Below are 21,998 nucleotides of genomic sequence, written 5' to 3' on the forward strand. Positions count from 1 at the left end.
AATATTATAACATTACATATTTTCTATATACTTTATCATATAGGAAATATGTAATATAGAATATATTATTGAATATTGTAGAACAATATATAATATAGAAAAATATATAATATTCAGTAATAAATACTTATTAAAATAGCAAGCTTATATAGGAAGAATGATGGAGCATTGGGAGAAAGTTCAGCTTTATTTCTTTGGCATTACTTTGTTTCCGTACAAACAAAAGAATTACAAGAATTTTCCTGATTATTCAAATAACTCAAAGTTGAGGAAGGAATATGAGTCAATGACGTAGAAACTCTTTTAAGATTTGAGCTAGACTACAATCTGTAAAGATCTGTGAAATTGAACTATATTTGTGCTACTTCCATATTAAGTCAAGGTAACAAATCAATATTAATAATAATAACATAGTGCTTCCTAGAACTTTCTAAAGAGTTCATTAAAGTTTTATTAGAAAGGATTGTTTATGAAGTTAAAAACCATGAGAAATTCCAGGAAAATCCACATAGCTATGCCATCATACTATGAATCAGGGCAAAACATGCTTGAGTCTTTCATCAAAACTAAATGATTAAGGAGTGAGTGGTACACAACTTTTCCCTGTTCCGACCAGCTGAACACTTCCTTTTACTCCACATTTGTTTAATTGGCATGAAATTTCCCACTTCACTAAAACAGGTATTACAATTTGGACAATACAAAATATCATTTTTTTGAAAAGATTTAAGGATTTGAGGATAAATCCAAACTAACAGAACTGAAACGCCTATGTGATGCTGGGTAGCAACCTAGTTTTCCCTACCCTTCTTCATGCTGGGAGATGAAAGAGATTCAGTTACTGCTTAAGCTCCATAGGCATACTAAGTGAAGTAGAAAACTGAGGCACATGTACCTCCATTATCTGGTATCTCATGTGGGGCTTAGAGCTAAATTGTCATTATTCAGCCTCCATTTCTGCCTTTAACCACTGGTGTAAACAAAGGTTACTGTGCCAAAGTTGGCAGCAAGCCAAATCCCTTTGGCATGTGAATTAGTTTCCTCTGCCATACTGCTAGTTCCAAATTCCTTCTGGTTTCAGGATCCTGTAGTCAGGGTTCCCTCATCTTCTCAAACGAGTTACAGTCACACACATCCCTACACACTGCATGGTTGGCACTAGTTCCTTAATACATGTTACTCCGTTTGATCCTCATGAAGGATCAAGTGGGGAAGGGAGATACTATTATCTCTGATAATAGCCCATTAAGATCTTGAGTATGTTCTACTTCCCTGTTTGACACACTGGTTTGAAAATATTGCTAAGTCCTCCCAACAATGACAGACACTCAGTGGAAACATGAAGGATTCTGTCAAACTGGTTATTTGGCATCATGTAGACCACTATTTCCCAACCTACAAGTGCATCACGGCATTTGGTGTGTCAGGGACACGCCTTGGGTGTGTGTCTCAGTCTAAAGCTTCCTCCTTTTCACAAGCTTCCTGTTTCTCATCTCTCTAGCTTCTAACTGTCACTGTAATCATCTCTTACTCTTCAGCCTGATGTCAAAAGCAAAAGTTCAGAAGTTCCTCATCAATAAGGAGTCCTTGGGAGCAGGTGAAGCTCATCTAACTAGGTAAGACGAAGATCTATCACAACCAGGAGGCAGGTTGGAAGGTGCCAGTTGCACCGACAGTCAGGTGCAAGAGCTCTGCAGTGAGTCTGCCTGAGTGTCCATCCTAAATCTGTCACCTGTTGGCTCTGTGACCTTGAGCAGGTCTTAAATCTCTCTAAGCCTTTGTTTTTTTTATTGATAAAATGAGGATACTAGTACCAAAATTATGGAGATTTTGAGAGCTTAAATAACATGTGAACTATTTAGAACAAGTCCTACCATAAGGACACTCAGTAGCTATTGGTTATTATTAGTTTCATACAATTTGAAAAGTTTCAAAACATTTGCAGATATAAGATGATCTTCAACCACATAGCTAATGTATGCAAAGCTATTTAGCTTCAGAAGTAAACTCTGCATTTCTAGAAGTTAAATCTTAATTCGTTATAGTAAATTATCTCTAATATTTATCTCTCGCTCACTTTTATAAGAAAAATAGTGAAAGCATTTATTAAGAACTTATACTGCACTGTTATATAACTTAATCCTCACTATAACCCTATGAGATAGGTTACATTATTGTCCCAATTTTACTAACAAGGAAATCAAGAGACAAAGCTACTAAAACACTTGCCTGAGGTTAGACATGTTCTTTTGTGGTGAGGCTGGACTTCAAATTTAGACCATTTGACTGCAGCACTTATATGATGAGCATGCTGTTTAGTGTTATAGTGTTGGTCTACCTTTGAACAGATATACTTTTAAACCATGACAAGGAAGTGAGACTGCACATTGAAATATGCAAAATTTGCCTTTGGGTGCCACATGAGAAATAGTCACATCACTAGAAACTAATCATAAGCTTTTTTGTTTGGTTAAAGTTTTATTTATCCATTTTTCTTGTTTACTTTGTGGGATACGGGGCTTAGCTAGGATATAACTCCACTTTTCACTTGGCCATGGTATGAAAACCTGTCCTCTGAATCTTTAGATATTTTGGCAAATTGTAGGCAAACAAAGACTTAAAGCAATTCAATCTTGATTACAGACCAAAAATGCCTCCATACTTGATTAAATTTATTTCATTTTAGGAACTGGATTATAATAAAGACAACTTCTATATGAAAAAATAGATTAATAGTGCTCAAAGTTAGTTCACTGTATTTATTCCCTTTAATACATTATCCGCTTTCAGTGCTATTCAAGTTTTCATTAATTATTAATTATTTCATTAATCATTTTATTTCATTAATCAACATTAATAGATATAATTAATCTGTGAATATTAAATGTTTTATGCCAGGCATTTCTATGATGTGGCTGCTTTTAACAACAACTTGTTTGATCTGTGGAACTTTAAATGTTGGTGGATTCCTTGATTTGGAAAATGAAGTGAATCCTGAGGTGTGGATGAATACTGTAAGTCATGGAAAACTGTGAAGAACATCAAATAAAGCAGGACTAATGGATTATGAGGTTACAAAAGGTTCTGTTATAACATAAAATCTCTGATAAAACAGATAAAATATAGATGGTTTTTGACCTCTGCAAGAGTCATGTTAGTTAGATCTTTGGCTGAAAAACGAACACTGTCCAGTAATGGAAACCAAAATTGTGCTATTGTGCTATTGTGCTATTGTGCTATCTCTCTCTCTCTCTCTCTCTCTCTCTCTCTCGATAGAACTCCTCTTTTGAATTTATGTTTTAAGAATATCAAGCTATTTGCTGATATACGTGATTGTCTTCTATTGATCTATAGTTCTATTACTTTTAAACCAAGAGGGGCCTCAAAAGACAATTGACTTGAGAATATAGCTTTGTCAGAAAGAATGGGTCAATGCTAAATTTTCCCCTACACTCCAAAATATTTGCCAAAAGTAGATATTTTTGAACATTCTACTTATTTTGTATTAAGACTTTATTAATTTTACAGTTACCTGGTGTTATAAATTTCAGAAAATTCACCCTAATAAGCACACAATAGAGGGTTTGTTTTAATTCCTTTTTATATCCTTTGGAGAAGTTCCACTAATGACTGTATTTTTACTGGGCAGAGTGAAATCATCATCTACAATGGCTATCCCAGTGAAGAGTATGAAGTCACCACTGAAGATGGGTACATACTCCTTATCAACAGAATTCCCTATGGGCGAAGACACGTTAGGAGCACAGGTACAAGATATGTCTCTCCTGAAAAGGGGACTGCATTGACATCCTCCTTCTCAGGAGGAATTTAGTGCTAGATATGCATCAACAGAGTTTATCAAAATTGGTTTGAATTATTGGATTAGACTTTAAATAGTTAACAGGGAGGCTTACTCTTTGCCTGATAATTATCTGAAGACAGACAAGAACCTAAAAATATAGACAGCAAGACTGATCTTGCTAACTGCAACCAGAGGTACTTGTTAGGGTGTAAACAGGAAGGTGGAGCCTACATTTTGTCACCTCATTACTGATTTATCATGTGAAAAATTGCTTTGTCCCAGGAAAATGGATCTCCTCATTGTCAGAAGGAGATTTGCTGGGTTGTATGAAATTGACTGTGGGGCACCCAAGAAGAGCCTCTCCTGCCCCCACTAAAATCAAGGGGCCTCCCTCTGCAGGATAAAAAACCATCTAGTTAAATGACAACAGCATTTCTGAAAAGTTTTCCAGGACTGAAAACCTTAACATCCACATACATTTGATCTAAGAGATAGATGGTTCGTGGAGTGAAAGAGTATGGTGTCAATAAGGCTTGAATTCTAGAATGAGGGGCCAGCCATGCCACAGCAGGGGAATGATACTCCTTTAAAGGGAAAATTTAACTGCAAAGCCTCTGAAGAAGAAATAAGAATAAGCAAAATATATGCAATGGTTCAAAAGCAAATAATTTATTGGCAGCTGCTTACCATGTTCATTTTGCATCTTTTCTCCCACCACACATATTAAGTACGAGTTGAGGTCAAGTTTGACATTCTCTCCCTCTTATATCTCCAGTTTCAGAATGAAAAATGAGAGTGAGATATGAGTAGTTTTACTAGTTAAAATATGAAAACACCCGGTTAAATTTGAAGATCAGATAAGCAACAAATAATTTCTTATAAGTCTCATTTTAAGATACACTCTTTATTCATTATTCACTATTATCGCTATTTATAAAAATTTCGTAGAGCATCCTGGATCTTTTTGCTTACTTTTGTTTTTATTTTTTACTAAATCTGGCAATCCCAGGCACAGATGTGAAGGAGTTGTGAAATATAAAAGGAGAAAACTTTTATGGGAAAGGTTTTGCTTAAGTAGAGATAATTTTGGAAAGATTTAGAATTAAAGGTCATTCATTAGATGTAATGTTCTAAATAATTTAGATCAGTTAAACCTCTTGTCAACAATATGAGATGGGTACCACTAATAGTCACCATTTCACAAATGATGAAATTAAGGCACAACCGGTTATGTTAAGAAGTCTAAAGTCACACAAATAGCAAGCTGACAGACCAGAATTTAAGCCCAGGCATCCTGGCTCCAGAGCCTGTGCTCTTAGTCATGAAATTATAGTGCCTTACTTGACCTTCCACCCTGGTTCTTTGCATCTTCCTGAATGCTCTCTCTCCCTCAGGAATCTGGAAGTTGGCAGAGGGACATTGAGCTGAGTATATTATTGTAGTTTTTAAATGCTGTCCACTGGGCAGAGGATGGGGATTTGAATAGAAATTTGGTGAGGAACTAATCAGTGTCCACTTACACTCATCTCTTCTTCCTCTCTGGAAGAGCTATAGGACTTGAGTAAGCATGATAAATTTCACACCCAGGAAATTTGTATATACGAATACATAGAGCAGAGTAGTTACCAGTACAGGCTTTGACATAAAAAGAACTGGGTTTGTGTCCCTGCTCTGGCCTTCTTATCTGGGTGGCCCTCTGGGAAAGTTACTTAACTACATAAAGTTTGGTTTCCACATCTACAAAATGAGGGTTCTCAAAATAGCAGCTAGTTTATAGAGTTGTTGTAAGAATTTAGTAAGCTAATACATATAAATAGGTCAACATAGCACCAGGTACAAAATATGTGCTCAAGAAACTGAAGTTACCTGATTACAATGCTCTATACTATTGACAAGGGAAAAGTGAAAAGTTTTTGTTTTACCATGTGTGCATGTGTGTGTATTTCTGTAATGTTTCTGACATGTTCTATTTACCATAAATTTCTCTCTCTCTCTCTCTCTTTCTCTTCTTCCCTCTCTCATCTTACCCTTTCTCCCCCCAGGTCCCCGGCCAGTTGTGTATATGCAGCATGCCCTGTTTGCAGACAATGCCTACTGGCTTGAGAATTATGCCAATGGAAGCCTTGGATTCCTTCTAGCAGATGCAGGTTATGATGTATGGATGGGAAACAGTCGGGGAAACACTTGGTCAAGAAGACACAAAACACTCTCAGAGACAGATGAGAAATTCTGGGCCTTTAGGTAAATATTAGCTAAGAAAACTCAACAGGGAAATTGGAGGCAATTTTAAAAAAATAACGTGGGTGTTATTAATGACAATCTTTGATGCTTGAAGTCGTATAGCTTCTTGTAGTTTCTGTTAACATCTCAAAGGAGGGAAACAGCAAGAAGCTTTGATTTTTGACTGATTCTCCCACAGGCAAAGTATGGCATTTCAACAAGATCATTTTTACATCCAATTTTTACATCAATTTTATGCATTAAAAGTATGTCCAAAGAGACAGCTGAGGAAATTATCATGACTAGCGTGCACATTCATTCAGCCAATGTTTACTGAGTGGCTACTGTATGTGCTGTTCTAGGCCCCGAACACTCAAACAGGGAACAGACCAACTCTCAGACCTCACAAAGCTTATGTTCATTTTAGTGATAATTTTACAAGTCATTTCTTCTGGATGACCAATCAACTGTGTAAAGATGATTTGGACCAGGACTGTACTGATTTAGAGAAACTGTGATTGAGATCGCACATAGTACCATTTTCACAAAAACTCCAATATTAAGTTTTTAAAACCTTGTTAATGGGCAATGAAGAAGAATCTTTTTGATATCTTAATTGTTTCTTTTAATGGAAGAGTTTTCCGCTGTCACTAGAGGACAGGCTGATGCCTGCAATAGACTTTCTTTCTTCAGGCCTACGCTCCCTGTTGGTTTGTAAACCGGCTGTTAGAACAGAGTGTGTATTCCTATTATATTAATAGAACATTCAGTACCCACTGAAAGTTTGAGAAGAGTGGAGGAATAGAATACAATGTTATGGTCAGAGTTCTTGGGCAGGGGCAAGCATCAGGAAGTATTGTATCACTAGTCTTTAGGAGGTGTCACAACAATTCTCCTATTCTTGGAAGTCCCAATCCATAGATTTCCTCACATGTCCTTTTAATAAACAGGCTTCTGGCTTATGGAATACCTGATTTGACTAAATGTTATATAGGCCCTTTTGCTCCTCCTGTCTGAACAACAAAATACTGGTACTATGGAATATTGGAATATATGGTATATATTAAATATATATACACACACATATATATGTATCTTTGTGGGCAGGAATACTACTAACAACATCTTAATGAATGCCTACTAGCAGCCAAAGTCATTTCTTTCATACCATTAAATCCCTTTAGCAGCCCTGTAAACCAGGCACTACCCTGTTTATTTCTCAAATGAGAAAACATAGGCTCAGAGCATTTCAGTAACTTCTCAAGAGTTGCAAAGCTCATAAATGGTAGAATCATGATTTACAAAAGCCCTGTTTCCAAAGATGGGTATTAAATGGCCCTAAGAAATTGTGAAGCCTCGTGGGGGACTCAGAAGTAGAAGCATGCAAGCCAGATGGGGAAAGGAAGGGCAAAGAAAAGCAAGAGAAGGGAAGGAAGAGGAGGAATCATAAGGTTGAACTTCAAACATCATACACAAGTCTTGAAAGTGTTCCTCTTATGAGGAAGTAAAATGTATATATGCAGAAAAACAAAAAGCTACAATAGCCTATATATAATTGGATAAATAATGAAATACACACTGAATCTAAGTAAACAGCATAGAATCTGTGTGTAAAAAAGAAGTGAGCAAGTGCTGTGAGTTTTAAACTTAAACTTGCAAGTATTTATAAAAGCCCCTGTTTTATTTTGCAGTTTTGATGAAATGGCCAAATATGATCTCCCAGGAGTCATAGACTTCATTGTAAATAAAACTGGTCAGGAGAAATTGTATTTCATTGGACATTCACTTGGCACTACAATAGGTATGTTTTTGAGGGTCAGTGTTCTCAGAGTCTTACAGGAGTTCACCTTTATGTTGGAATAAAATAACTGCTATTTATAGTGCCTTCAATTCTCTGTCCTCTGCTGGGAATAACCCTAGTACTCTGAGTAGCTATGAGCCTGCAGTGCACAGACTATATGTAAGGCAAACCTTTCCTGGGTCTCTGGTCACAGCAGCATATTGACTATGGTGATGCAATTTCCCAGGAATAACGTGTGTTCCAAATTCAAAGAAATGATTCTGCAGAGTAAGTTTCTAGATTCTCTCTGAGCTGAAAAAGTAAAATTTAATGCCAAGGATTATGGCTGAAACATAATGAATGTGCATCAATCATCTCTTTCTCACAACCCAAATGGGATTTTTAAAAAATAAAAGGGAGGGGCTTATACTTATATTTAAACAAATTGAAAAGACATGGTTATATTTGTTTGTTGGAACACAAAAGTTTACTATAATAAATCAGTTGAGTTGATCTATTTAGTGTGTGATTTAGTATTTATGAAATAACAAGTAAACGTAAGCAGTATGTACAAATTTTTAAAGTTTTTTAAGTTGACAATTTACTTCTTAATTTACTTACTTTACTTAATTTACTTTACAATTTACTTCCCAGATAGTTTGGAAAGAAATCAATAATCTAGTTCCAAGTAAAAGTTGACAGGAACTCATACTAATAAAAGCTTTGAATTTGTCATTTCCACTAAAGTTTCCAATTTTAAGAGAATAAATCATGTGAAAATGCAATATTTTAGTTTAGGGAAATATCTTCATTATCACCACGATCATCAGTAACATATATTAATTAGTACTTTAGATTGATAGGCACTTTCCAAGCTCAGAACAAGCAGTTAGCTAGCATCAAAGAGCATATACTAAAAAAGTGTCAAAGAACTCATAGGAGATCAAAAATGCCACTAATAGGCAAATAATTATAGTATCTAAAACATATTGAGCATTCGTTATGTGTACGGTCTTGTGTTCAGGACCTTTCCCACAGTATCTCCCTCTGATCTTCAAAACAACCCGATTGTTATTATCTCCATCTCATAGAAGAAGAAACACAAGTTCAGAACACAGATTCAAACCAGGTGTATCTGATTTCACCAATGGGGTGTGTAAGGATTCTGGAGAAATGGTGTAGAGAAGGAATGACTTTAGTTGGTTTTGGAAAGTGGGTAGGACTTAGATCTGGTCTTATACTTGATCTGAAAAAAAGAAAAAAAAAACATGTAGAATTTGATTATTTGTGCTCTGTGTTACATTTAGGGCATAAAATTTTTTAGTGAATGTTGTTTGCGTTTTGGACAGAGCAATTTCTATTATGTAAGGAGTACCCACTCTTTGTAGGACATTTAGGTCCCAGCCCATTAAACAGGGCTCTGCAGTCAGGGTGACCCCCCAAAATCTCACCTCTGCACATTTCCAAACACCCTCTGGGGAAGTACTATTCCTGATTCAGAGTCTTTTAATCAATTGTTCAGTCAATTATTTCAGTTCTTCTTTATCTGGCCAAGACAGTTTCAATGTTTCAACAAGTGTTTCAGTACACACACACACACACACACACACACACACACACACACCAGTGGAGGCCCAGGAAGGGACCTCTGGAAAGCAAATTATATGGATATTCCTGCTAGCCTACCCAGTGTCGTGCTGATCTCCATCCTCACAGAGATACAAAGGGATGCAATGCTACTGCTGAAAGAGCAAAGCAAATGGAGACGCCTGGTCCTTACTGGGCCATCATGGACACTAGGGAAACCCCTTTCTTTTTGGAAACAGGGAAGAGTCTCGAGGGTTGATAAACACCCAGCAAGTCACTGGGAGCAGTGAAATTTCATTCCACAGTGAGAAAGAAAACCTGTTGGAATAACTGGGTGATGCTGTAGAAAGAAATCAGTTCACCTCCTGTGACTGGTTATTTACTTCCGGAAGCTCTGTGATTCGTTCTGGCATCTCAGAGTTAGGGACGAAATGAGAACGTTGCCAGCATTTACCCCATGCTTGGGAAGTGAGGTCACCTTCAGTTCACACAGTAGTAGCTACTCCGACAGCTTAACCATCACCTTTCCCCTGCCAGCTACTCCATTTCCCCTAGCCAAGTCAAATTGTCCATACGCAGAATAAAATAAAATTGGAGACTTGAGAGCAGAGAAGATTGAAGGCAGATTATCTTTATAGAATAACTCAGAAGACTTCCAATTCATCCCCAATATGATCGCGATAGAAGGAAAAATGACTAAACAGAGCCCCATTTTTGTTAGAAACTTTGCATAAGTACTTATTTTTACAAGATTGTCTTGTCTCCTATTCTCTCAGGGTTTGTAGCCTTTTCCACCATGCCTGAACTGGCACAAAGAATCAAAATGAATTTTGCCTTGGGTCCTGTGATCTCATTCAAATATCCCACGGGCATTTTTACCAGTTTTTTTCTACTTCCAAATTCCATAATCAAGGTAGGCTCCTTTCACCAAAATGTACCTGAGGATCTCATTTTGGATCAGAAATCCTTATTACTTTCAAATCTACTGTAAAGTAAAGGTAGGAAATTTAGATAAAATCTATAGAACTTAGACTCTGTGGGCATGTGCTTGTGTATGTGTGTCTCCATGTGTGCGTATATCTGTGTCATAGTATCTGTAAGTTCTATAATACAATTTACTCTACAAGGTCATTAGCAGAGCTGAGTATCTGTCAGAACCTCTAGCTGAGCTGAGTGCTGTATGACAACAAAGATTTTTCTTGTTTTCCCAAGGGTTTTTTTGTTCCATTTAGTCAGGTAGGTCAATGAATTCACATTGCCCAAATGAAAGACACTTCAAGTTACCCATAATCACTGATGTGTCCAATTTTGACATTAAAAAAACCTAATTAATATATTGCTTCCAATATGGAAACTTGCCCTAATTTACTAAAGCTAAGATTCCAAAGCCTAAATGTATTACAACTCAAGTATTAAGTCAAATGTTTACTGGTTATTTTTCAAGAGTTGAAAAAATCATTTGGTTGCCAATTGTGGATTTGGAATTTTATCTATTAAAGAGGTTTTTTTTTTTCTCTTTGCTTTTGTTTCTTTACAAAGGTCATTGCCACAATGAACATAGCATTTAATAAAATTCAAAATTGGCCTTTGAATTTGGGGTGATGGATAAAATGGATTTGGGCCAAATCTGAAATCAACGAGACCAGTTATAATATCAAAATAATTCATATATAAGAAAATGAGATCTTGGTTTGGGCTGGAGTGGTAGGAATGGGAAAAAAATTATTTGTGAGCTAACACAAGGAAGAATTTCCATAGGGCCTAATGATTGGTCTGATAATAATTTCATTGTATTGTTTACTGAGAGCACAAATGATGTAACTTCCTTATTCAAGAACTTTTCTAGTTTATTTCAAAATGTGTTGACATCAGTTAGTTTTTAATGTTTTCTATATTTGGGCAGCATGAGCAAACTAATTTATTAAATTAAATTCAGAGAGAGACACATCTATCTGTAAATACATATATGTGTTGTATGTGTTGCTCTTCCTACATAGGTCAGCTATAAGGCAAATCATGTTCCTGGGTTATCTCAGTTTCACATTTCCCACTGTCAATATTCCTGCTACTTTTAAGTCCCATTTCCTGCTCTTTTCTTCCATCAGTTTCCCCCAGAAGCTCTAAGACCCCACCAGGAATCCCCATCCAAGTTTACTTTCCCAAGTCCTGGAAGTTTCAATTGTGCTGCCTTTGCGACATTATCATATCTTTTCTGTTCAATGGTTCCTTCTCTTTGGTTCGCCATTCTCTACTTTTCAGCCTGAGAGCTGGCTAATCTGGGACAGTACTCGAATGCAATGTGCACATGGGTAACATGGAAAACCCCGATTTTCCCTCATATTCAAGGTATTATTTGACCTTAAGAAAAACTGTTTTACATTTAGTACCAATTAATGAGAAAAAATATTGGCAAGCACTGACTGGGAAGAATACAGGGAAGCTTCACTATGGAGAAGTGAATTTGGGATTGACAGCCTTTATTGCAATCTCCCTGTAAGTAATGTTTGATAATCTTCCTCATTTGGAGATACCTTCCTAAGTCACCTTTCCTGAATAATTTGGTCTCCTTGACTGAATCAGTAGTACGAATAGATCCCCAAGCATGGCTCTTTCCTAGAAGGAAGGAAATGTCAAGAAGTCTGAAGATGATTCTTGAATTCTGGTTTTTTGCTCTTGCTATTTGGGCTTCTTGTCATTGTTGTTGTTGCTATTGAGTTGAGCTCCCTAAATATTCTGGTTACTAATCCCTTGTAATATGCATAGTTTGCAAATATTTTATCTCATTCAAAGGTAATTACTATTTACTTTCATAGGCTGTTTTTGGTACCAAAGGTTTCTTTTTAGAAGATAAGAAAAAGAAGATACCTTCTACCAAAATCTGCAACAATAAGATACTCTGGTTGATATGCAGTGAATTTATGTCCTTATGGGCTGGATCCAACAAGAAAAATATGAATCAGGTACATGTGATAATTATAGAGCCATTTGATACCTTAAGAAATTCCAGCTTTCCTTTGACTCATTTTGATGTATCTATTTACTGTATAAATTCATATGGTATTCCAAACACTTAAAGACAGATTTTATTTTTGCTTTTAAAAATGTTTATGGGTATATAATAGTTGTACATATTTATGAGGTACATGTGATATTTTGATATAAGCACACAATGTGTAATGAACAAGTCGGGGTAATTGGGATATCCATCACCTCAAGCATCTATCATTTCTTTTTGTTAGAGACATTCTAATTTGACTCTTCTAGTTATTTTAAAATATATAATGAATTATTGTTAACTATAGTCATCCTATTGTGCATGCTGGACTTTATTCCTTCTAATGGTATTTTTGTACCCATTAACCAATGCCTCTTGGTCCTTCCCCTATCCCTACTTCCCTTTCCAGTCTCTGGTAACCATCATTCTACTCACTATCTCTATAAGGTCAGTTTTTTTTAACTCCCCTATATGAGTGAGAACATGCAGTATTTGTGTTTTTATACCTGACTTATTTCACTTAATGTAATGTTCTCCAGTTTCATCCACATTATTGCAAATGACATGATTTCATTATTTTTGTGGCTGAATAGTATTCCACTGTCAAAATGTACCACATTTTATTTATCCACTCATCTGTTGATGGACACTTGGGGTGATTTCATATCTTGGTTATTGTGAATAGTGCTGTAGTAAACATGGGGGTGCAAATGTCTCTTCCATGGATTGATTTTTTTTTTTAAATATAGAACTAGCACTGGAATTGCTGGATCATATGGTAGTTCTACTTTTAGTTTTTGAGGATCCTTCCTACTCTTCCCCATAGTGCCTGTACTAATTTGCATTCCTATCAAGTCTGTGCAAAGGTTCTCTTTTCTCCACATTTTTGCCAGCATCCATTATTCCCTATCTTTTTGATAAAAGCTGTTTTAACTGGAATAAGATAGTATTTCATTGTAGTTTTGGTTTGCATTTTTCTAATGATTAGTAATGTTGAACATTGTTTTTAATGTGCCTCTTGGCAGTTTGTATGTCTTTTTTTGAGAAACGTCTATTCAGATCTTTTGCCCATGTTTAAATCAGATTTTTTTTTTTTTTTTTTGCAATTGAGTTATATGACCTCTATATATTCTGGTTACTAATCCCTTGTCAGATAGGTAGTTTACAGATATTTTCCCTCATTCAACACGTTGTTACTTCACTTTGTTGATGGTTTCCTTTGCTTTGCAGAAGCTTTTTAGCTTGATGTAATCTAATGTGTTCATCTTTGCTTTGGTTGCCTGTGCATTTGAAGGCTTACCTCAAATTGGCCCAGACCAATGTCCTGGAGTGTTTCTGCAATTTTTGTTTGTTAGCAGTTTCATAGTTTCAGGTCTCAAATTTGTCTTTAATCCATTTTTATTTTGTTTTTGTATATAGCAAGAGATAGAGATCTAATTTCATTCTTCTGCATATGGACATCTAGTTTTCCCAGCATCATTTCTTGCAGAAATTGTCCTTTCCCCAATGTATGTTCTTGATGCCTTTGTGGAAAATTAGTTGACTATGAATGTATGGATTTATTTCTGGGTTCTTTATTCTGTTCTATCCGTCTATGTGTCTGTTTTTATACCAGTATCATACTGTTTTGGTTATTACAGCTTTGTAATATAATTTGAAGCCAGGTCATGTGATGCCTCCAGCTTTGTGCTTTTTGCTCAGAATCTTATATTTAGAAAAACCTAAAGACTCCAAAAAAAAAAAAACTGCTAGAACCGATGAACCAATTCATTAAATTTGCAGAATACAAAACCAACATACAAAATTCAGCAGCATTTCAATATGCCAACAGTAAATAATCTTTAAAAAAAAAAGAAAGAAAAAATCAAGAAAGTAATCCATTTATAACAGCTACAAATAAAATAAAACACCTAGGAATAAACCATACCAAAGAAGTGAAAGATTTCTACAATGAAAACTATAAAACACTGACGAAAGAAATTGAAAATGACATTAAAAAATGGAAAGGTATTCCATGTTTATGGATTGCAAGAATCAATATTGTTAAAATGTCCATACTATCCAAAACAATCTATAGATTCAATGCAATCCCTATCAAAATACCAATGACATTCTTCATTGAAATAATAAAAAAAAAGCCTAAAATTTATATGGAACCATGAAGGTAGATATCTGCTATACATAGAAGATCAGGTACTCAACAAACCTTGATATGAAGACTGGGGAAGTGAATAGGCAGCTTCATTCTTCTATTCCCTGGCAAAATTTAGGAAAATGAATGTTTTATAATGGGTAGTAGCTTCTTACATGTTCTCAGTCAGCCACAACTTACTACAGTCAATTTGAATTTATTGCATTTGAATATATTGCATTAAAAATAAAATCCTGAAAAAGGAGAGAAGCACAGATAAACCTTGATCTTATTTCACATGTTCCTTCCTTTGTGGGTGACTTTTGTTTTGAAATGAAACTCACCACTTAACCTACAAAATAACAGGACAGGGTGGAAGGGAGATGGGATCCCCTCTTTATGAAGCAGCAGCAGTGCTGTTTTATCAACTTTTCATTTTCTGTGATTGAGAATTCAAGAAGAAGGAGGAGGAAGAGTTCACATCCGCAGACTGGTGTGGTTGAATAGTTGTCTCTAGTATTCCAAATAGCAGCCAATGAGGCTGTTACAGTGAAGTCAGTCGCAAGATAATTGTTCTGTACCCCTATTCTCTAAGAAGCTAAATTGTGTTAGACTGAAACCCATAAGGAACCATTGTTCAAAGTTGGCTTGTTCAAAAGTAAAGATTTTTAATAGTTTCTCTTAGATTCATTATTTTCTAAGACATAGAATTACGATTACTATTTTATCTCTATAATGTTTACAAATATTGAAATAACCTTTGGAAAAAAATGGCTTTTAGCTTTACTTTTGCAATATTTTATTTTATCCCCATAAAAGCCTAGTAAATTGGTAGTATGACTTTTAGTATGTTCATTTAATAGATGAAAAAACAGAGACTCAAAGATGTTAAATATGGTGGCCAAGTTCACGAAGCTGATCATTAACAACAACAGGGCCTGAACTCCTGGTTTTCTGATCTAATCTGTGACAGTGCACCTGGGTGCGCATGCACGCATCACCCCCACACTTGCGCATAGAACCTTTCCTAATTGGCTTTGCTCCATGATGACCACTACTGTTCCTTCTACTTGAAAATAAGCAAATTATCCTACAGATTCAGAGCTGGTACAGGTTTGCTGTCAAGCAGTCCATTCCATTAGTCAGCCTGTGGTTCACTCACATTCAAGTATTGACATAAATGGTAATTTATCTAGATAATTCTACCTCGTTATTTTCGAAGCCCCATTCTTGTTTGCTTCTTCTGTGCATCATTTTTCTCTGATTCTGAAAGACAAAATTTTGTTGGGCAATTGCTGTAATATGAGTTTTATCTCCTTTAGAGTCGAATGGATGTGTATATGTCACATGCTCCTACGGGTTCATCAATACAGAACATTCTGCATATAAAACAGGTAGAGTCTTAGTCATGGAAAACCATTCCAATCCTTATTTTCAATATATTTAAAAAGACAGAATTGACCCTGTTAACAGGTCTACCCTAAGAATCTTAAGAGCTTGTTTCCAGTTTGTCCTTGCTGCCTTCTGTATGCCTTGATTTCCTTGGAATTTAAGAGAAAGGATTTTATGGTACAGACCAAGTAGATGACATAAATGAACACCATCTTAAATCAGAGTTTTTAAAATAGGCCCTGAACTGAAGCAAGAGGTAAACTAGGGAAGCCTCAGGAGAACTGAGACTTCTTCAGAGAGAAGTATCTGGGATTTAACTTCTTTCTAATGAGGCTTGGTTTTCCATGAACTTTTCCTTTAAACCAAAGGGGGGTTATTGCTTGTTTTTCTGTTGAGCTCCACTTGTCATAATTGTAAAATGGGTATTTACATCCTTCTGGTGATCTAGGAGCCCTATTTTCTTCCTAGCATACAGTATTTTTCTAAAATTTGCTGTTAGCTCTCATGATTCTTACCCTCACTATTCTTTTTCTAAAAAACATTTGTTTCAGCTTTACCAATCTGACGAATTCAGAGCTTATGACTGGGGAAATGAAGCCGATAATATGAAACATTACAATCAGGTGAGCTACTTACAGTAACCCCAGAATGCTGATTTTGATAAATTATACTAAAAAATTATATGAGGGTGGAAAGACTCCTACCTGTCATTTGGTGGCATTTATACTGATAGAACTTTTTTTTTAAAGTTTAATTTTAATTTAAATTTATTTCAGAAAATTTATAAATTAAAGAAGCATATACAAAGGAAATTAGATCATGTGTAATCCTTCCATCCAGAGATAACTAGATGTACTAACATTTTGGTGTATTTATTCCAATTTTCTCAGTATTATATTGCTTTTATACAAATTTTAATCCTTCTATTTTACTTAAGCTATAGTAAGAGATGACTAACATTACTGAAGGATTTTTAAATATATTTTTAATGGCTACATAATAATAGAAATTGTTTCATAAAAATCTTTACAGCATAAATGAATATATACTTTTTAATGCCAACAGAAAAATTAGAATTCCACACGAAAGTTGAATAAGTATTACCCAACATTGAAGACTTGGGTCATAAGGCATCTTTTTCCATATAGCTTTATGACATAAAAATCTGTAGACTCGTTTAGCACTGTACTTTTAATTAATCCTGTCACCACTTTTCTGTTCTCATAACCAGGGGCTTGGCTTGTAAGTATGAACTAAACAAATTAAATTGTTTTAAGTATTTTCCCAGGCTATCATATTTTAAGCTATTTACTAATGCAACTATAGATCAATTATTAATAAGTTGTTTCTGAGGATCAAAACAATCAGACTAATCAATTTCTCAGTAATGAATTGGCCTGTTAGAAGAATAATTCTACTAATCCTTAAAACCACTACAAGAGATAGACCATGTATATTTTATTTTTAAAAATCAGTTGAAGACATGATTTACATATAATAACATTACCAATTTTATGTGTCCCATTAAATGAGTTTTGACAAATATATCTATTTGTATAACCACACCACAATCTAAATATAGGACATTTCTATCACCCCTAAAAGTTTTTTCCCTGCTGCTGACACTATTTTTAGACACAAATGCATGTATTTGCAAATGCTTAGAAAAGGTCTAGAAAAAAAATAAATGTTAAAGTGGTTATCTTCAGAGAGAGGAAGAAAGAAGAAAAGAAGTGGATGGACATGAAACACTAAGGGACTCTCATTTTGGACTTCACATATGTCTGTTTTCTTCCATTATTTTTAATAAACATGTTATATTTATAAATTGTTTACATTTACAAGAAACTGAAACAAAATAAACACACACATTCAAGATCATTATGGTCAAGTACTAAAGTATGTGAGAGTGTTAATGTCCTTAGAATTTATCCACAGTTAGCTGGTCCTACTGTGCTCCAAGCCAGTCCTATTTTGTGAATTAATCTTAGTTGATGCCAATTTTTATTACATTCCCTCCAAAAAACTAGTCTCAACAGTTTGCTGTCTCCTCAAGTTCACAGCATTATCTCTGTTCCCACAGTGATGTCTGACTTTTCCTTTTGTTTGTGATTGTTCCCTTTGTCCCAAGCACTGGCTACTCCTCCTCTCACCACTCTGAAATGATTAGCATTCCCCAGGGATTCTTCAAAACTCTCTTTCTTCCTTGGAGAAGTCAGCCATACCAATAGCTTTAATTTGGACCATTTCTACTACTCATCTAGATTTTTTCAGGACTTGCCTTCAACCTGTTCTTTCTTTAGGTGATTCCATTAACTGTTGCCCATACGGTAGTCTGAAGACAGACCTCTGAGAAATGACCCTATCTTGTCTCCAAAACTTCTGAAATATGTCCAAATTTCCTAGCCTGACATTCAGACCTTGACTATCTGCCTCCAAGTTTATGTCCTATCACATCCCCTTACATATTCTGTTCTCCAGGTATATTGGGAATCTTGCCATTCCTGATCATAGCCTACAAACTCTTCCTGCCTCCCACCCACCCTCATCTCTGCTGTCAAAATGCAACCTTCCCTCAAGAGTCATTTCACAGGACCCCTCTTTTTATGAAATCCTCAGGTGGAAATAGCTTTTTGTCTTTATTTTGGGAGTGTTTATGGCATTTAACATACCTTACTTTGTATACAAATATTTGCTTAGCTATCTTGCCTTTCTCCCTCTTTTGCAAATTTCTTAAAGGTAGAGACCATTGTATGTTTTCTTCCTATGTCACTGGTGCCTAACACAACTATGGCCATCGTCCATATTCATTTAGCAGCCTTTGTGGTTATTGCTTTGAGGAGTTTCCTCTCATGTATGACCTTGCTTTCTCTCCTACAGAGTCATCCGCCTATATATGACCTGACTGCCATGAAAGTGCCTACTGCTATTTGGGCTGGTGGACATGATGTCCTTGTAACACCCCAGGATGTGGCCAGGATACTCCCTCAAATCAAGAGTCTTCATTACTTTAAGCTATTACCAGATTGGAACCACTTTGATTTTGTCTGGGGCCTTGATGCCCCTCAACGGATGTACAGTGAAATCATAGCTTTAATGAAGGCATATTCCTAAATGCAATGCATTTACTTTTCAGTTACAAGTTGCTTACAAGCCCATAAGGGACTTCAGAAAAAATAGTAACCAAGAATGATGTTGTCCCCCTGGGGGAGATGCACAATGGAGTCTGTTTTCCAAGTTAATTGTGTTAGTGTTATTTATGTTTAGAGATATCTTTGCATGGGATCATCTACAGGTCCTTATAAACAATGAGGTAGATTGGGCAAAAAAATAAATAAGTTGCCTCTGATATTTAAGTCTAATTAAATTGTAATTTTTAGGGCATACCATGAAGTATAGAAATGTCTAAAGCTTCAAAGGAACAGTGAAATTCCTTTAAGGTCCTATATGGAAACCTCTATTGTCATTTTATTTATATGGGTTGCTACGGCAATGGACAGAGTGTAGGATTAGGAGGAGGGCCTGTAGCTTCTTTATAAAAGTTTCTTAGCTATCCTGAAGATGTACTAGACATTTTTATTTTTTAGGTATTTTCAACATGAGAAATTCAAAAAAGTCCCCAAAGATTCTTCCAGAGAAGCCATCTCCTCTTATAATCTTATCCCTGGCTATCTGGGTAAATGGAATCTTGAACCCATAATAGGATACATGTATAAAATCTTTCTTATTTAAGCAGAAATAAATTCTACAGCATCAATATCATTTTATAATCATAGGGAGGCTTCTTTGTTTAGCATGTAATGCCCCCTTTACAGGCTTTTTGTTCTTTGAGGGGTTTGAACATTCCATGAAAAACTGACAGATAGGAAACTGACAATAAAAGATTAAGCTAAAGATAGAAGCAGAAACTACCAGGCTAGTTAGTCTCTAAACATTAAGCATTTTCTTCCTCCATCTTAAAGGCAATGAGAAGCCACCAAAATATTTTACCTAACAGAAACCTGATCGCCATATTTTTGTAACGATCACTTTGGCTGCTGCATAGAAAATGGATTAGAAGATGCCAACAAAAGATTCTGAGCAAGTTTGTAAATCTGATCAAGTGTTCTGATGCAGGCCGATATCCTTCCTCTGTGCTCTCTAACAGAGATGATCCTTGGAAAATCCAGAGCCAGCTCCATAATACTGCCATACTCTGCTGGCAAATCCACAAGCTGCTGGCCCCTGGAGCCATTCTTCTCTCAAAACTAGCATTCATCAATTTAATGTATATGTATTGATGGGGAATAATGGTCACTATGAAAACCATGTGATAATATGGAAAAATACCCATGATATAATGTTGTGTGTGAAGAGAAGAAAATGAAACGGGTAGAACTATGTGATTGCAAATATATATAAATATTAAAACAATTATATGACTTTATAAAATATTTGTATACAATGAAAACTGAAGCAATATAAAAAATAAAATTAGTTGTGTCAGGGTGGTAACATGAGTGATTTATTTATACTTTTAAATTTTTAATATAGTAATATATAATGTTACAACTTGTCTAAATCTCACAAATTTAACATTCAGTAAAGGAAGATAAACGTAAAAGAATACATATTTTATTATACATTTTTATGTAGGCTAAATAATTGATGACTCTAGAAGCCTTAAAAAGCTTACTTTCAGGAGGAGAATCATGCCTAAGGTCCAGAAACTGTCCTAATACTAAAGCTAGGTGCAGTCAGATTAATTATAATACATTTCATTATTTTGTCTGGAATACCAAGATAACTTCCAACCAGGAATGGAGTCTAGCAATGCTTTACTGCTGGGGAACTTGGCCACAGACTTGTAATACAAATTTTTAGATATATTGACAATGTTTCTCCTTATTTTTCTTACTTATACAAACCAAGAAATTTGACTCACAACCTTGAAACAGACTCACCAGGTTACTCTAGTTTCCCAAGCTTCAATATTCCATTGCTATTTTTAATAGTACAAGGTAAACAATAACATTAATGTCATTCAACACAAATTTATGTCAAATGTAAATTCTGACTCTGAACTTCAGTGAATTTCTTTCAAACGGTATAATCAGTTTCAGAGAGGCAAAGTCTTGCTCAAGTGACGGCCTTTCTGAGACTCATTAACCAAATAACAAGGCACCTGTTTCACCATCAGGGCTTTGTTCAACTTTGATCACCTCTGCATTCTCTTCTCATAGGAAGGTTTCCCATATTTACCAAGGTCTGGCCACAATACCAGAAATGTTTTCTGTTAACTATATGCCCTAGAATTACCGTTCCTTCTTCTAAATCACTTTGTGTTTTTGTTTTTGTTTGTTTGTTTGTTTGTTTTTTGAGACGGGGTTTCACTCTTGTTGCCTAGGCTGGAGTGCAATGGTGCAATCTCAGCTCGCTGCAACTTCCGCCTCCAAGGTTAAAGCAATTCTCCTGCCTCAGCCTCCCGAATAGCTGGGATTACAGGCGCCCATCACCACGGCCAGCTACTTTTTTGCATTTTTAGTAGAGACGGGGTTTCACTATGTTGGCCAGGCTGATCTTGAACTCTTGACTTCAGGTAATCCGCCTCGCCTTGGCCTCCCAAGATGCTGGGATTACAGGCATGAGCCACCGCGCCCAGCCTAAATCACTTTTTATTATGCTTCCGAATTATCTTTTTGGAGAGTTTTATGTAAGTCTACCGCCCTAATACATTTTAAGTAGCTTGAAAACAGAAGCAATTAAGACATAGAACTCTCCATTACCACACTAAATTCATTCTTGCTATTCCTTTTTGGTCAACCACCACTACTACCATGACCAGCTCTCCTTGAACTTGATCCCTGACAACTTATCTGTTCTCCATCGCTATAATGTCTTATAAATAAAATCATGGAGTATGTGGCCTTGATATTGGCTTTTTTCACTTAGCATGATGTCCTTGAGATCTATCCAAATTGTTTCTTATATCGTTTGTTCCTCCTTATTGCTAAATAGCATTCCACGGTATGCATGCCACAGTTTGTTTAACCATTCACTCACTGAAAAACATGTGGGTTATTTCCAAGTTTTGGCTTTATCTTTTTGGCTT

At 35.7% G+C, this 21,998-nt stretch overlaps 1 protein-coding gene across 1 annotated transcript; it reads left to right on the plus strand.

Annotated features, from left to right (window-relative positions):
• Nucleotides 1-1,453: 1,453 nt before the first annotated feature.
• LIPN (lipase family member N) lies at nucleotides 1,454-20,273 on the plus strand. Its single transcript, XM_007963481.3, has 10 exons — nucleotides 1,454-1,616; nucleotides 2,899-3,014; nucleotides 3,650-3,767; nucleotides 5,845-6,043; nucleotides 7,714-7,823; nucleotides 10,166-10,302; nucleotides 12,203-12,349; nucleotides 15,838-15,909; nucleotides 16,459-16,530; nucleotides 18,788-20,273. The coding sequence occupies exons 2-10, from the start codon at nucleotides 2,907-2,909 to the stop codon at nucleotides 19,019-19,021; spliced, it is 1,197 nt and encodes a 398-aa protein (XP_007961672.2). The 5' UTR covers nucleotides 1,454-1,616; nucleotides 2,899-2,906; the 3' UTR covers nucleotides 19,022-20,273.
• The last annotated feature ends 1,725 nt before the right edge of the window (nucleotides 20,274-21,998 follow it).

The sequence above is a fragment of the Chlorocebus sabaeus genome, chromosome 9, assembly GCF_047675955.1.
Source record: "Chlorocebus sabaeus isolate Y175 chromosome 9, mChlSab1.0.hap1, whole genome shotgun sequence".
In the NCBI taxonomy this organism is placed as follows: Eukaryota; Metazoa; Chordata; class Mammalia; order Primates; family Cercopithecidae; genus Chlorocebus; species Chlorocebus sabaeus.